The sequence below is a fragment of the Lemur catta genome, chromosome 1, assembly GCF_020740605.2.
Source record: "Lemur catta isolate mLemCat1 chromosome 1, mLemCat1.pri, whole genome shotgun sequence".
Lineage (NCBI taxonomy): Eukaryota > Metazoa > Chordata > Mammalia > Primates > Lemuridae > Lemur > Lemur catta.
This window is the reverse complement of record NC_059128.1, coordinates 59,072,809-59,089,633: the sequence shown is the minus strand read 5'-3', so window position 1 is coordinate 59,089,633 and position 16,825 is coordinate 59,072,809. Positions and strand designations below refer to the sequence as shown.

General features: G+C 34.6%; 1 protein-coding gene across 1 annotated transcript in view; it reads left to right on the top strand.

Moving 5' to 3' along the window:
* NUBPL (NUBP iron-sulfur cluster assembly factor, mitochondrial) overlaps window positions 1-16,825 on the top strand; it is a 212,589-nt gene that overhangs the window by 24,148 nt on the left and 171,616 nt on the right. The window contains exon 4 of the mRNA XM_045569065.1: window positions 14,165-14,255. Coding sequence (XP_045425021.1) covers window positions 14,165-14,255 — 91 coding nt within the window. The remainder of the gene's footprint in view (window positions 1-14,164; window positions 14,256-16,825) is intronic.

Below are 16,825 nucleotides of genomic sequence, written 5' to 3'. Positions count from 1 at the left end.
GCTGTTAAGTGCATGTCTTATGAAACACTGCAGGAAATATGACATAGGCAGTAGTAAATCAGTGGTGGCAGACGGAGTATTGCTGAGGCTCATGGAGCAGGGATGGGGCAGACAACTTCTTTCATTTCTCTTGGTTACTGTTGATTTTTGTTCTGCCAGAGTTGGGTAAGTTAGCCCATTACATCATATAGCCTGTGGTCACATGATTTAGTTTGTGAAACTGGGTAACCCAAGGCATTCCTTCAAAGCATGTTTATTGACTACCTACTATAAATCAGGCACTGTGGTAGGAATTTTGAATAGAGTGGTGAATAAAACATTCTAAGTTTTTTCTATCGTAAGTGCTACAAAGAGAAATCCTATTGTCAGGAGAGCATATAACTGGATGCTGGTCCTAATCTGAGAGATGAGAGACTTCCCTGAGGGAGTAATATTAATTACATCTGCCTTCCTCCAACCACTATTACTCTCTATATATCCTAAGGGCAGTGGGAAACAATTTTAAGCAGGGTATGGACTTGATGAGATTTGCTTAAAAATTACTATTGCATGGAGAATAGAGGGATGTTAGAGTGAACACAGGAGACCATTTTAGGCTACTACTGAAACCTAAGCAGGAGAGTATGGTGATGTCTTCGACTGGGGTGTTGGCACTGGAAATGCAGGAGGTGGTAAAATTGGTAGGTGTGGTAGGTGTTAGTTATGGATTAGATATGAGAGAGGAGAGGAAGGGTCAAGGGTGACCTCCATTCCAGGTTCTTGACTGTATAACTGAATTGATGGCAGATACATTTTCCTAATACATTTGAATAATAATATGTATATTTTCAAGTTTAGTATACAGAATTGCCCCTGCTTATGAAAATTCACAAATGTGTTGGACTTTTGCAGTCATCTTTTGGTCAAGATGGAAAAGCACAATCCTTTTCAACCTGTACTGTTTTACCTACTAATATTAATAAGTAATATATATCTTTGATTAGGTCTTGCTAATTGTCATAATTGACTAGAGTCCTAGCAGTTTGTTTTAAACAGCTTTCTTGAGATATAACTCACACATTGTACAATGCCTCTATTTGAAGTGTACAATTCAGTGGCTTTTAGTATATTCACAGAGTTTCTTATCTATTGCCACCAGTTTTAGAACATTTTCATTACCCCCAATAAGCCTTTCACCCCTTAGCTGTCACTGTCCAATTCCCCCATGTACCCAAGCTCTAGGCAACTACTAGTGTACTTCTGTTTCTATAGATTTGCCTATTTTGGACATCTCATGTAGATTGAATTGTCTTAGTTTGGGCTATTTTAAGAAATTACCGTAGACTGAGTGGCTTAAACAACATGTATTTCTCACAGTTCTGGAAGCAGAGAAGATCTGGTGTCTGGTTGAAGGCCTCCTTCCTGGTTTGCAGATTGCCGTCTTCTCGTTGTGTTTATATTATATCGTCATACGGTGGAAAGAGAGTGAGAGAGCTCTCTGGGGTCCTTTTCATAAGGGCCCTAATCCCATTCATGAGGGATCCACCCTAATGGCCTAATTATCTCCCAAAGGCCCCACCACCTAATACCTTTACATTAGGGGTTAGGATTTCCATGTATAAATTTTGGGGGAGGGCACAAATATGCAGTCCATAACAGGAGTCATACAATATGTGTCTTTTGTGACTGGTTTCTTTCACTTAGCATAATGTTTTCAAGGTTCATCTATGTTATAGTATATTTCAGTACTTGATTTCTTTCTATTGCTGAGTAATATTCCATTGTATGTATATACCACATTCTATTTATCCATTTCACCAAGTTGATGGACATTTGGGTTGTTTTCATTTTTTGGCTATTATGACTAATGTTGCTATGGACATTTGTGTACGAGTTTTTGTGTGGGCATATGTTTCATTTCTCTTAGGTATATACCTAGAAATGGCGTTGCTGAGTCATATGAAAACCCTATGTTTAACTGTTTAAGGAACTCCCAGACTGTTTTTCAAAGTGGCTGCACCATTTCACATTCCTCTTAACAGTGTATGAGGATTCCAGTTTCTCTACATCCTTGCCAATACTAATTTTCTGTCTTTTTGATTATAGTCATCTTTGTGAGTATGAAGTAGTATCTTATCGTTTGATTTGCATTTCCCAAAAGTGTTTCTATTGGACTAAAATGATAATGAGATTGAAGCTGAGCAGTTTACTGGCTGATATAGAATTTAAGAAGTCATTTTATTCATTAGAGAGTAGAGATGAATTGGCATATACAAGTGATTATTTTCAGCATTTTGTAAGGCCTTACATTGTCTTTATGATTCTGTTTTAGCAAATAACAGTTAAAATGTATTTTGTACCTTAAGTTCAACAAAGTTTAAGTTACCTCAAAATGGTTTCTCTAAAATCCCAAAATATTTTTGTTGTATTTTTCTTTCCCTTTAAGCTACAATGGTCATCTCTTTGGCCCCTGAACATCATAGTTGGGAATGTTTAAGTGATTATGGACAAATGCAATTGAGCAATACAACAACCATCTGTACTAGATGATGTGTTTACTTATGGGTGCTACCTTCACAAAGCCTCCATCCTTGTGAGGAAGACTATATATATATATATATATATATATATATATATATATTTAAATTTACGTATAAGGAAGATGTGGCAAGTGCAGCAGTTGGTGGGTATAAACAGAGTATGTTAGTACTAGAACAGAGAGAAATTAATTTCAGACCTTCAAAGGGAATACTTTGAAGGCTAGGTAGAGTTTTGGCAGGTAGAAAAATAACAGAAAAGAATTTTAGAAGGAACTATGTGAGCAAAGCATAGTATCAAGAAATTACAAGGTGTTTGGAATAAAAAGTAGTCTGTATGGCTGTAGTATATTGTGTATTGGGACCAGAAGGCTAGTGTGGAATCCAGCTGGAGGATTGGATGCATATGACATGTAATGGAGTATGGATTTTGTCCTGTGATCAGTGGGATACCTTAGAAAGTTTCCACTAGTGTATATTTCATTTTAAAAATATGTGCTTTTCAAAAATAAAATTTATAGTGCTGTTAGAGAACAAATTAGACACATTGGAGGTAGATAATAGCCAGAGTGAGAGTTGAATTATAAACTAAAATTGACGTAAAAATAGGGGTTTATTATTTCACATAACAAGAAGTCTGGAAGTTATAAAGTTGGTTAAAAAGTAGCTGAGCTATATCAGTGCTCTGCAGTGGCATTTCTGCATTTCTCTTGGCTTAATACTTAGGCTCACAAGATGGCTGCCTCACTCAGTTGCAAAGAGGAAGAAAAAGGGTGTGTAAAAGGGTGTGTTCCCTTATTTTTATTTTTTTTTGTTGTTGTTAGGGAAGAAAACTTTCACCAGACACTCCCTAGTTTCACTGACCAGAATGGGATCTAATGACCATGTTCTAGCTGCAAGGGAGGCAGGGAGAGCAGAGAATCTGACCTTTTCTACCTTTACAGTGGGAGTTGAGTTCTGCCTGTGAAAAGAATGGGTAGGGGTTACAGTTGGGAAGCAACCAACAATGTCAACAGATGAGAATATCCTCTAGCTGTCAAAAAGCAAAGGAAGAAGGAAGAGATAGATTTAAGAGAAAGATTAGAAGGGAGGGAGGTACTGAAGATGAGTATAGGTTTTAGTGGTGAATGAAAAAGTGGTGATGCCATTTACCAAAATGAATTTCCCAATCTAAAATTGAATTGAAGTCAATTAATATCACTTACTTGAATCTAAAGCTTAATGTTTTGGACCCTATAATTCCACTGTCTAATCACTAAACCTAATGGAACATAGAGGAGGCAGTTGGAAGTAGTACAGTGGATTTTTTTTTTTTAGTTTTGTTTTTTTTTTTTGAGACAGAGTCTCACTCTGTTGCCCGGGCTAGAGTGCCATGGCGTCAGCCTAGCTCACAGCAACCTCAGACTCCTGGCCTTAAGCAATCCTCCTGCCTCAGCCTCCTAACTGGGACTACAGGCATGTACCACCATGCCTGGCTAATTTTTCTATATATATTTTTAGCTGTTCATATAATTTCTTTCTATTTTTAGTAGAGACGCTGTCTCGCTCTTGCTCAGGCTGGTCTCGAACTCCTGACCTCGAGTGATCCTCTGGCCTCGGCCTCCCAGAGTGCTAGGATTACAGGCGTGAGCCACCATGCCCAGCCAGTACAGTGGATTTTAAATGCTACTCTAAGGACCAGTGCCAACTTGCCGCATAAGAATCACTTGGGAGCTTGTTAAATAAATCAGAATCACTGGGAATTGGTATTTTTAGGTCTAGGATTTGACCATCAATTTTGTTAACAAGCTCCCTAGGTGATGCTGATGCGCAGCTAGGTTTGGGTACTTTTGATGGAAAAAGTATGGGCTTTGGATTCAGGCAAACCTGAATTTGATCCCAACTCTTCACTTACTAACCTGTGAGCTTGGCAAGGTACTTGACCTCTCAGAGCTCAGGTCCCTCATCTATGTAATAATAATAATAATGGCTACTTTACAGAGCTTTTGTGAAATATAGAGCTACTATATATGTAATGCCACTAGCATAATGTCTGACACGTAGTAAGGATTTATTAACTCTGGCTGTTATTATGTATGTTACATTAAGTACTGTGTATTTGATTTAGCATAGAAACACAGATTTCTGAACAACAGCAAAATAAGCAGAATATAAGAAATTGCTTCTCTTGTTGCTTAGTATCCATTATTTTCCGGGCTTGAGCAAGTAAGTCTTTATTTTCTTAACTGCATTTTTGGCTATGTCTGTTTTCTGTAATCTATATAAGTATATAACTCAAAAATTGGCCAATATACCAAAACCTCTAAATCCAATTTCTGTGAAACATATTCCTTAATATTTACTAGGGGCTATTTTTCACAGTGATCTCATATAAAACCTTAAACTAGACATGTTTCCTGCTCTTAAAGACACAAAAACATACAACATCAGTTCATATAAAAATAATAAATACACATTAAGGATCATTTTGTTATTCTTATGTTAAAGCTTATGTAGTTGCCTGGGTTAATAATTAGAATGTTATTTTGTGTAATAAATAACTACTCACTGAGAATGAATGCTTATTTTTCCTGCTTCAGTGCATAAAGAGGTCATGGTGGAAGGGAGAAAGACACTAACATTGAGTACTTTCTGCCAGAAATTTGACTTAGTTTGTCTTATTAGAGAAAGGCAGCATGTTGTAGTGGTTACCTACAAACTTTGAAGCCATATTGCCTGGGTTCTTATCCCATTTCCTGCACTTTGCTGCCTGACCTTGGGCAAACTACTAAGCTTTGTGTGCCTTGGTTTCTTCACTGAGAGTTATTGTATATCTATTAATGTGTTTAGGAAGTGCCTGGCATGTAATACTATATAATTGTTAGCTATTTTTTAAGTTTTACAAGTTCACGCTACTCTATAATTGTCACAAAAATCCTATAAAGTATATCTTTTTTTTTTTTGTCTGAAAATGTCTTTATTTATTTTTGGTAGATATCTTCTTAATCTTACAGGTGAGAAAACAGGTTTGGTGAGGTTAGTAACTTATCCATAATCATCCATATATTAAGTGATACTAACACTAGTTTGCTTCTTCCTGCATTCTACTATACCTTTAATCTGTTAGTTATTTAAAAAAATCCTACTAATATTAATCACCTATATGGTTCATATGGTATTAGGTAACATTGATTTTCATTTGTAAAATTTTCTTTACTACTTGGCAATAGAATTAATAGATTAACTGTTTTACAACTTTGAGTAAGGTGTTAATATTTTTAAAAAGATCTATTATTGACCCTTAATTTAAAATATTATATCAAGGTGTGACTAACAGAGATATTTAAAAATATATATTAAAATAGCAATTTAATTGAAATTAATTACATAAATATAACTCACTTAGGCTTAGGTAATAATATTTTTATAGCATCATTTTGTAGGTAATCATCATCATCATGGTGCCTTGAGAGTTTTTCATAGTTTTTGAACTTTCTTTTTAATTTGATATAATTGTATAGTTATGAATATATTTGAATACAGTACAATTGTTTATTTCACTCATGATCTAGATGCCATATATAATTAAGTATATTATCTAAATCCTCAAGTTTCATACATTTTATAGAAAACATAAGCAGTTATGCTTGCTAATGGAAAACCACTAATGCATATTAATAGTATTAATTGACTTGAAACCTGTGTGTCTACTTCTAGGGTGTCTCATATAAGAATAATTCAGTGTACTGAATAAGGAACTTAACATCAAATACTAGAATGAAAGATAAGGTAGTTTTATAAAAAATTAAATGTATAATAGAGGGAAGAAAGTGTGTAAAACAAAATCCTAAAGCCAGTCTTCTACTAGGAATTTTTACTTACTTCTCTTCCTCCTCCGCCACAAGCACACAGATACACACATCAGATTTACCCAACGCAGTAACATAAAATACTGTGTTAAGATAATCTTCAGATGAGTGAAAAGCTCCAAACTGCTTTTTGCCCCTATATTTTCTGTATGGTTTTAGATAGGTAGAATTATGCACAACGTGCTTTGAAATTTCCAATTAGAAGTAGAATTTTTGTTTTAAATAGCTCTAAAGAAGCTATTGGCTGGATGTATCCTCCCTGGTATTCTGTGGCCTACCTTTTAAAATTACTTTTGGTAAATTGCAGCTTGCTGCCAGTAATTCATTCTCTTGCTTTGTTCAAGGAAGTTGCTGAATTTGCTTGTGAGTTAGGCAAGAGTTACTCTAATTTTACATTTAGTATATTCTTCCTTAGTTTCCTTTCATTTATGGCATATAGGTGGCAAAACTGTTGCAAATCCTTTGGATTTCATTATCTGATTCTGTCTAATAAGAATTTATCTAGATCTTTCTTATAGAACAATCTCTTTTTTAAACAAATTATTTACCTGCATTGTGGAATGTTGAACAACAAAATAAAAAAAAATTTATTTCCCCCCTTTCTCCCTAACTTGGCTTTCCCCAATGCATTTTTCCTTTTTCAATTTTTTTTTTCTTAGTAAATTATTTACTCCCATCCCATCTCCTTGAGGAATAAGAAGGGCCCTCAGTCCTCAGCAGAGCAATGTAGGAAGGGTCACTGAGAGGAAGAGAGAAGTGCATATTAAACTATGGGTTTCAAAATCAGCTGGTTGGCTGCTCTGATTTTGAGTCTGGAGGATGGATCAAGTGCTCTGTTTGTATCTGATTCTAGTGATTGCTTTTCTTTAGAAGAGCTGCTATCAAAATTATAAATGCTCTTCCCTGCATTGCAGTTTAGTTAAGGATATTCTTAAGGAGTTGATGTTGGTTTTTAGCACCTTTGCTATAGTATTTTATCTGTCTGGGGAAAGGTTCTTGTTTAGTTAGGTTGTTAGGTCCCCAGGCTTAGATTCTGGCAACAAAATGACTATCTGATGTCACAAATAACTATAATTTTTAAAGCTTAGTGTACATAAGCATCTTTTTCTATATTTTATAAGCACTACCATGGTGGTAGAAGGCTTTATAATTTTCTCTTTATTTGAAGGCTTTACTTACTAAGGGTATTAATACCTTTTAAAAAATTATATAAGTCAAGGACTTAAGGTTTTTCTTTTCTTAATCTTACTTTTCTCTGTTATTTACTAAATGAAAATGAGGGACTTAAGGAATTGCTTCTTGTTAAAGGTGATGTTGCTTATCCTGCTCTGGGTAGAAAAACAAACCCAAACTCCTATGTAGCCTTTTTATATATGAAACCTTATTGTACCTAATCTTGGTGTCTTTAATGCCAGAATATTTTAAGCTATATATTGTTAGTATAGAGGTATTAGGAGAGGGAATTTCTTGAAATCATAGAATGTTAAAGCTTAAAAGGGACCTTAGGGATCATGTAGTAACCAATTCTGATAGTCTACAGAAGAACAAATGGAGGTTTCCTCATCCATTCATTATTCATCCATTCATTCCACAAATATTTATTTAATTCTCACTGTTCTAAGTGCTTGGACATATCCCTGCCCTCATGAAGCTTACAGTAAATAGATAATAAACATCATAATTAAGTGAGTTAAATAGTGTGTTAGAAGGTGATAAAAGTAGACTGGGATAAGGAGGAGGAGAAGTACTTGAGGGTGAGTGTGGGTTTGCAGTTTAAAATAAGGTAGGCCTCATCAGAAAGATGATATTCGAGCAGAGGTGAGAAGGAGATGAGAGTAGGCTGTGTGACTGAAGGAAGAGTATGTCAGGGAGAAGGAATAGCCAGGGGTAGGAGCATGCCATGCTTACTGTTCTAGGAATATTAAGAAGGCCAATGTGCCTTCTGGAGGAAGAAGTAGAGTGGAGTAATAGGTGATGAAAATTAATAGAGTTGGGAGGCAGGAAGTGGGTGGGGAACTGGCTAGATTATGTGAGGTGAGTGGTTGTGAGGACTTTGGCTTTTACATGAATGAAATGGGGGGAGCAGTGGCAGTGAAGGGTTTTGAGCAGAGGAATAACATCATCTGACTTATATTTCAACTGAATCATTCTTGCTGCTCTGTTGAGAAGAAATGCTAGGGTAGAGTTGCAGATTTAGCAAATAAAAATAGGGTACTGATTTATATTTGAATTTCAGGTAAATAAGGAATTATATATGTCTCATGCAATATTTACTGACTGTTCACCCATATGGCAGAATGTTTACCACCTTTTTGTTTATTATTTAAAAAAGAACCTCTTCAGTGTTACTGTTGATTACTGTTATGGTGCTGCTTGTTCCAAGGCTTAGGCACTTATAGCAAATTTTCATCTCTTTCCTGTATTATCTGTATTTCTGATATTCACATTATGATCACCCTAGAGTGCTGCCTGTTTGTTGGACCACAGCCCAGACCTAATGAATCAAAATTTCTGGAATAGAATAGGGAATCTTCACAACCACCTACTCTTCTAGGTTCTAGGTAGTGAACAAAGCATACAAAAATCCTTATCCTCATGGGATTTACATTCCAGTGGAGACACAATAAACAAATAAGTAAATGGAGTTGGCCCTCCATATCCACTGGTTCCATCTCCATGGATTCAACCTACTGCGGATGGAATATAAAAAATAACAATACAATAGAAAAGTAACACACAAAAAAATACATTATAACCACCATTTATGTTGTATTTGGTATTATAAGTAATCTAGAGATGATTTAAAGTATACGGGAGAATGTGTGTAGGCTATATGCAAATACTATGCAATTTTATGTAAGGGTCTTGAGCATCCATGGAGTTTGGTATTGGGGAGGGTATCCTCCCCAATCCCCTGCAGATCACTAGAGATGACAGTATATAGTATGTTGAATACTAATATAGATACTAAGAGGAAAGAAAAGCAGAAAGGGGAATAGGAACTGTGTAGTGTTGTAGTGAGGGGGTTGCAGTTTAGATAGGGTGGCCAATGAAGGCCTTACTAAAATGGTGGTGTTTGAGTCGAGGAAGTGAGGGAGAGACCAGGTGGAAACCTGGGGGACCAGAATTCCTGACTGAAGGAACAGCAACTGCAGAAAGGCCAAGGCATGCCTGTTGTGTTTAAGAAACTGCAAAGGGGCAACGTGTCTGGAGTAGAGTGGAAAGGGGGAGAGTAGGAGATGAGATGAGAGAGATAATGATTTAGTGGCTGGTGATTGTTAGTATTTAGGCTTTATGGTACATTGGAAGGATCCTAGGACCAGGTGTGGCATTATCTCTGGGCCTCAGTTTTTTCATCACTAAAAAGCAGACAGAAGACTAAAATGATCCTTTAGATTCCTTCCTGCTCTAAAACAGAGTCTTTAATTTGAAACCTATTATTTCTCTTCCATTTCTACTTTTTCAGTTCTTTTATAAGCAATTAGTTTATCAGTTGGGATTCTTCTGCATTTTTCCTGAGCTCATCTCTGGTTGTGCTCCAGCCAGCCAGGTGAACTTTTTCCTTTATGCTGCCCTTGTTCCTCTTTCTTTCCTGACTGAACTTAAAGATTTAGACAGTCCTTTGATAAACTGTAGGAAATTGTTCTCTTTTCATCTTGTTCAACCATTATTTCCTTTGACAATCAGATTCTTATTTAATCCTAGCTAATGGAATTAGGAAATATATTTTTCTCTACTAAGAGATTGAAATTTTTATGAATGGCAGCTTGACTTAAAGCTAGGCAGAAAGAAAAGAAAGAAGAGGCTTGAATGAACTCTAAATTGAATAAATACCAATTGCCACTCCAAGATTGAATTGAATATAATGTGTAGGGAATCACAGGAGTCTTAGCTGGGTACTTCTCTGGAAAATAGTCTTTAGGTACGTCTTAAAGGAATATTTACTTAGAAGTAATTGGATGGAAGCATTCTAAGGTGTTGTTTTGATGCATTCTATTAGCAGACAACATGGATAAAAGGAACAAAACATGTCATGGAGCTTTACAATCTTATTTAGTATAAATTCTTTTGGAAGAACAAAGCAGTATCAAAATTGTTGCTGGTGCATTTGAAATCCAACACAAAAAAATAGAACTTGTAGGCTCTCAAATTGCAGCCTTCATGTAGTAGTAATGAAACAGTATAATCACTGTGAATAATTCTGCTACCTTTCACAGCTTTCACAGGGTATTATAAATTATAAAGAAACAAATCCAAAAATCTAAATGATATCTTGGAGTTTGATCTGTCTTATTTTATGTTATCTGTCAGGTTTTGAGTACTGCAGGAGAATCAGAAAAAGATTACATTGTTAGATACCAACATTTTAGGTTAAGTTTATGTGACATTAAAGATGAGAATCACATTTTATAATAGTAACTTTATAGCTATTTTTGCTAATAATAATTTTCTTTTATCTGTTGTATATTTGGTGAGGCTTTTGTAGTGATTATTCTTTTGAGCCTGGCTGAAATTAAAGAAAATCCTAATTGGAGCTTTCTTGACTAAGTATAATTATTATAGGAAGAGTCAGTTGAAAAGGATTCATAAAACTTAGCTAGTTAGACACCCAGCTGCATACATTTATTTATAGCCTTCTACCTTGCTCATTTATTTTCCCAACAGTATAAAACTGTTTGGAAGTTTAAACTGAAAGATTATTTATACACTTAAAATAGGAGCTTATTTAAAAATAATGGAGTAAATTATGAAAAACAAATGAAATTTATTTGGCAACTTTTGAACATTATTGAATTTTAGAGTTGAAAAATCTGTTTATTTTTATAGCAATGATAATTGTACTGGTCTAGTAGCTGTGCCAATTCTGAGTATAATATACTTTAATTAATATAGGCTTTGGTACTTCTGTTAATGGACACTAATTTTATCATGATATATAAAATCTAAGTAAGACTTGCTTACTTAGTTCCAGTCAAATAGTGTGAAAAGTGTGCTCTTTTTTATTTTTAAAAATTAGCCAATTAAGGGTGAGAAAGTAAATCTTTTCTGAGAATAGTGCCTCTGACACTAAAAGAGATGGCTGTATCTTGCCTGCTCTTGGCTCTAACAAAATTACATTGTTGGATGATTGAATAACTTGGTCATGAAAAAGTTTATTTTCTAAATTGAATGTTGACAAACTATGATCTGTGAACCAAATCCTGCCTATTTTTGAAAAGGTTTATTGGCATACAGCCATGGTAATTCATTTACATGTTGTTTATGGCTGCTTTGATGCCACAATGGCAGTATGAGTAGTTACCACAGAGATCATCATATGATCCTCAGGGTTTAAGATATTTACTCTTTGGCCCTTTAAGAAAAAGTATGTTCTGTAACTAAGTCTTTTGTTTCAAAGTCTTTTAAAGTTCTGGTGGAGGTTTATGACGTTAGTATTTTCGTGTTTAATGTCCCATTCTACTTCATTCTAAGAAAGAATACTTTAAAAAATGGTCATTTTGAGTGTTAGTTTCCAGCTTTCTCATCCATAAGTAGGAATAATACCACTTTGAATTATTGTTGAGAGGAGGAAGTGAGAAATGTAAATAAAATGCTTAGCTGAGTGCCTAAGGAGGAATTAAAGCAATGGGGAGATACAATCAGGGAAAGTCTTGGCATCTGGGTGATTTAGGATGGTATATTTTTAGAGATTCAGATTTATCTGTAGAGGCCTAGTTTATGCAGGGTATTTATATACACTGCTGATTAATTTTCCTCCATCGTTTCCTTCCTCCCTCCTTCCCTCTCTTTGTCCCTCTCTCCATTTCTTCTCTTTCTTCTCATTCTTTCCTCCCCCCTTTATACTTTCCTTCCTTTGGTTTCCTTTTTGATATATGCAAGCATTGGGACTAAATTTAGGTCAGTCAGTAACTACTCCTAAAGAGAGTATGCAGAGAGCCTAATGCATTCCATTCTCTAGGAAGCAGAGGAACTCTAAAATCTTATAATCTCCTTCTCCTTCTTTATTTTTATGCGATAATATATATTGATAGCCATCTAGGTGTATGTAAAATGCACTTTTTACCACAGCAAATGTTAGGGCAGATCTTCAGGTTTTTTTGGACCATAGTGCCAAGGGTTCATCTTTAGGCAGGCTTGGTTTTCTTCTAGAAGGCAGAATAGATGATAGATTTTCCCTAACATTTTGAAGGAAACGAAGATACATTGATGATAAAATTGACTCTAGCAGTCTTTTTTTTTCTCTAGCAGTCTTATATTAGAACACTTAGTTATATTTCTGTTTCATGAAAACATAAACTTAAAAAGCTAAATTATTTTACTTGACAGGTATTGTTAGATCAGTTTGGAATTTGGGACCTAACCCCTTTAGGTTACTGTGAAACCAACAATGATATAAATAAGAGAACAAGGAAAAAGAATCTTAAAATATTTTTTCTTTTTATTGGTATTCGTTATTTTGTGGTAGTTTTTTAGTTTCTTGTAGGTGTCACAGAAAAGATACGGAAAAGAGGCAAAATTCTAGGATGATAATTACGCATTAGCAGACCTTTAGATAATAGTATTAACAATTAGCCACATAAAGCATCCTTCCTGTTTTCTCATTTATTTTTACAGTAAGCTGAGATTTTGGTGGAGGCCAAAATCAATCCCATTTTTTTTTTTTCCCTCTGAGGGCACTTAGTCACACTGAGATATATATGGCTTTTTTAGAACCGTAGTTTTAGTGAGTGTAGCAGTAGGACCATAAATGTTGAATTTACTTTATTTTGTGTATTCATGGAAACCAGACAACAAGGTTTAAAAAGTAATTTTGTGTCTGGAAATAGGTAGGCAACATGGAAGGTGAGGGATTGTTTCAGTTTTTAAAAACTTTTGTTGAGAGGTTAAGAGTGTTATCCTGCCAGGATATGAGGAGAGCGGGAGGAGAGTTCTAAGACTTGGTGAAACACAACTCGAAGACATATAGTATTAGCATTCTGTTTACTTGTAGATGAGAAAAACAAATAATAGATTGATTTCCTCTATTCAAAGGAGAAAGAAGAGAGGAGAAGAAGAAAAAAGAGACACATTTGGGAATAGTGAATTATGTTTTACTTTCCTTGGCTAAGCTGCTGATTAACTGGCAGCTGGTGACGAGACCAGGATATTCTGCCCTTCAGCAGTTGGATGTGTCATCAAAGAAAAGTTTTAGTTGTTTACGGGTCTTCCAGAAGACTTTGGGTGTTTAACTGTGACTTCCATGTAAGAGATTGTCTGTGTGTTATGTCTGCCAGTATCCTTGTTAGCACTTCTATCTCATTTATACCAGATCTACATCAGAATTTCTCACTTGCTTTATTATGGCCTTATTTCCATGGTGTTTTTTCATGTTGTATTTTTTCGTGTGTTAGATGGGCTTTCCAAAAGTTAATGTTCCACCTTTCTGGGGTTTTGTTTGCCACTGTAAATCATTATGTTATTGCTGTTTGTATGTAATTTTTTAGTTCTCAAAATCATACTCAAATCAAAAAGGTCTTAGTCTACTTCAGACTATATGGGAGACCTGGACTATAATATGTTAAGTATATGGGGTGGATTTCTCTACTCAGTTATCTAGAAGATATTATTAATAGTAAATCAATACAAAGTATTTACCCTATGTAATTTATACTATTTTACTTACTGTTACTTTGAAAGTTTAGGTTATGATTTTAGAATATTTTGCAAATATTCTTTTCTGTAGTCAGATCATTGTTCCTATGTGCTTTTTCTTTGATGAAAAGTGGGACTAATCTTATGGTACATTCTGCTTTTTTATAGTCAAAGGCCATTGGTTTGTTAGATGTGGATGTGTATGGCCCTTCAATTCCAAAGATGATGAATCTGAAAGGAAATCCAGAATTATCACAGAGTAAGTAAAGAAGAAATAAATATTGTGATAATAGTTGTACTTTTATTTAGTACCTATTGGGTGTCAGGCATTGTGCCAGATACCATGTGTACTTATGCACAATGTAGTACATTAAGTCCTCAATTAATGTCTTTGGTAAATTCTTGGAAACTATGACTTTAAGCCAAACTACATATAAGGAATTTTGCCGTAGGTTAATTGCTATAAGCAAGAGTTAAGTTCCTGTGGCATATTTCTGGTCACAAAAACATTACTAAATTTTTAAATAAAGATCCAAAATACTTCTAATATTAAACATTGAAATAAGTGTGAGCTTAACATACATTCAGGAAGATTAATAAAAACAAGTAAGATAATTATTTACCCAATTTTTGGTGAATCAGTGAGTGATGGCAGTCATAGCGGTGGTGGGTTAAATCAATGAATAAATGTTTGCAAAGTGAAAATTGTGAAGAGCACCTCCTGCCAGCATGCAGTTCAAATACAAACAATAACCAGCATGGCATTCTAGCTGAACACTTTCATCTTACATCATTTATTGTTGTGCATTTTTATGATTATTGTATACTTTATAGTTTTTTATTTTACAGTAATATATATCCATTCATTCATTCATTCATTTTCCAACCTCCTCATTCCAGTTCAGGGTTGCTGGGGGCTGGACCCCCTCCTGGCAGTTCAGGGCACAAGGCAGGAAACCATCCCTGGACAGGATGACATTCTATGAAGGGCGCACTCACACTCACACACACACCTATACTCACTCACACTTGGACCATTTAGACATGCCCATTCATGTAATGTGCACATCTTTGGGATGTGGGAGGAAACTGGAATACCCAGAGAACATCCCTGCAACCATAAGGTGAACGTGTAAACTCCATACAAACAGTGGCAGTGTCCAGCAACTGATTTTTTTCCCCTCATAGACATTACAACAAAATGTTGAGCGAAACGGTGTTTTTTGAGGATCTCCTATATAGTAATGCAGAAATCAGATATGGTTTCAATGGATTTGAATCTCAGCTCTATTGCTGTGTGGCTTTTAGTAAATTGTTTAACCTTTTTATGCCTTAGACTCCCATATGTAAAATAAGGTTACAATTGTTGTAAGGATTCATATCTGGCACATATTAAGTGATCAGAAACGTCAGGTCATCGTTATTGTCTCTTTACATTAAATGCATCGATGTATAGGAATATTTGAATAGAAAATATATTTGTGTTAGAAGAGATGAAAATTATTTTCTGTAATCAGATTTTTTCACATTTGTCTTAAAGTGCTTTAAATAAACCCCCAAACACTGAATTCTTTTCACTAGAAAGAAGTTTTTGAATAAATCTTTAATATTTAATGCTCTTGTTACTGCATTTTCTTACAAAGCTATCAAATATAAAGCTTTAAGAACAAGGAAATGTTATGATAAAAAAATGAAGAATTGGAAAAACTGGTACTTTTTCTTAAAAATGGTTTATGTGAAATTGATTTACTAAAACGGATTTTAATTATAATAAGAGTATAAAATTGAATAATTTGGTTTCTTATTGGACTTTTTATTTTCCATGGTTCTAGGACAAAATGACTGTATTTACTGGTGGGTATTTGTTGGACTGTCTATGTAGGTAATAGAAGTATTATTTTTTTTGTCATTAAAGGTTAATTAGTTATTGTCTGCTATTTAAGGTGCTTTTGTTTGCAGTTTAGTTGTTGGAGTCAATTAAAATGTAAGTTCTGGATAATTCTTTATGAGACAGTATAAAGATTGTCCTGCATATTTTGAAGGAAACTTGAAGATCTAGTGATGTTTAAAATTGCCCCTAGCAGTTTTATGTTGGAAATACCTGCTTGTTTTCTTGTTTCATGAAAATATAAACTTAAAAAGCTGTTATTCTAGTTTCTTTGTTCTTATCCTTTTAGTGCAATACATACTTAGTTTGCAAATATATGACATGAGCCAAGATGTCAAGCTTTCACAAAGAAGGAATAATGAATTTGAGTACTTTAAATGATAGATTCATTCTATCTGTCTCTTTATTAAAGTAATGGGAAAACTGGTGCATGCAGCACGTGAGTGACGGCAAAATGGAGCCCTCCATGTCAGCCTTTTCTTAATTCTTCAGTAGTCTGTTCAGTCTATGCCAACATAAACACTTGAAGTGAACTTTAATTTCTTTCTTCTTGTTTTACTGAAGCTGTAATCTTAAAATTTGATGTTTGCAAATTGGCTGCCATTAAATAGGCTTTCTGGTAAAGACGAGATACTATAATAGAAATCTTGGAAAGCCTGAAAAAAAAATACTTTTTTGTGTTGATAAGCTGATCTTAAGTCCCTCAAGAAATAAACTGAATAATTAAGGTGTTCACTTAAAAGAATGCGGAATCTTAAAATCCCAACTGACAAATTATGTTTTGAATCTTTGAAAAACCTGCCACAATTATACTAATTGGCATCATTTTGACATTTCTACATTTTATCATGTTAATTTATCCTGTTGTATTCTCTATTACAGAAAACACAATGTAATATAAAATTGTCTAATTAACAATAAAGAAAAGCTATGAAAGACTT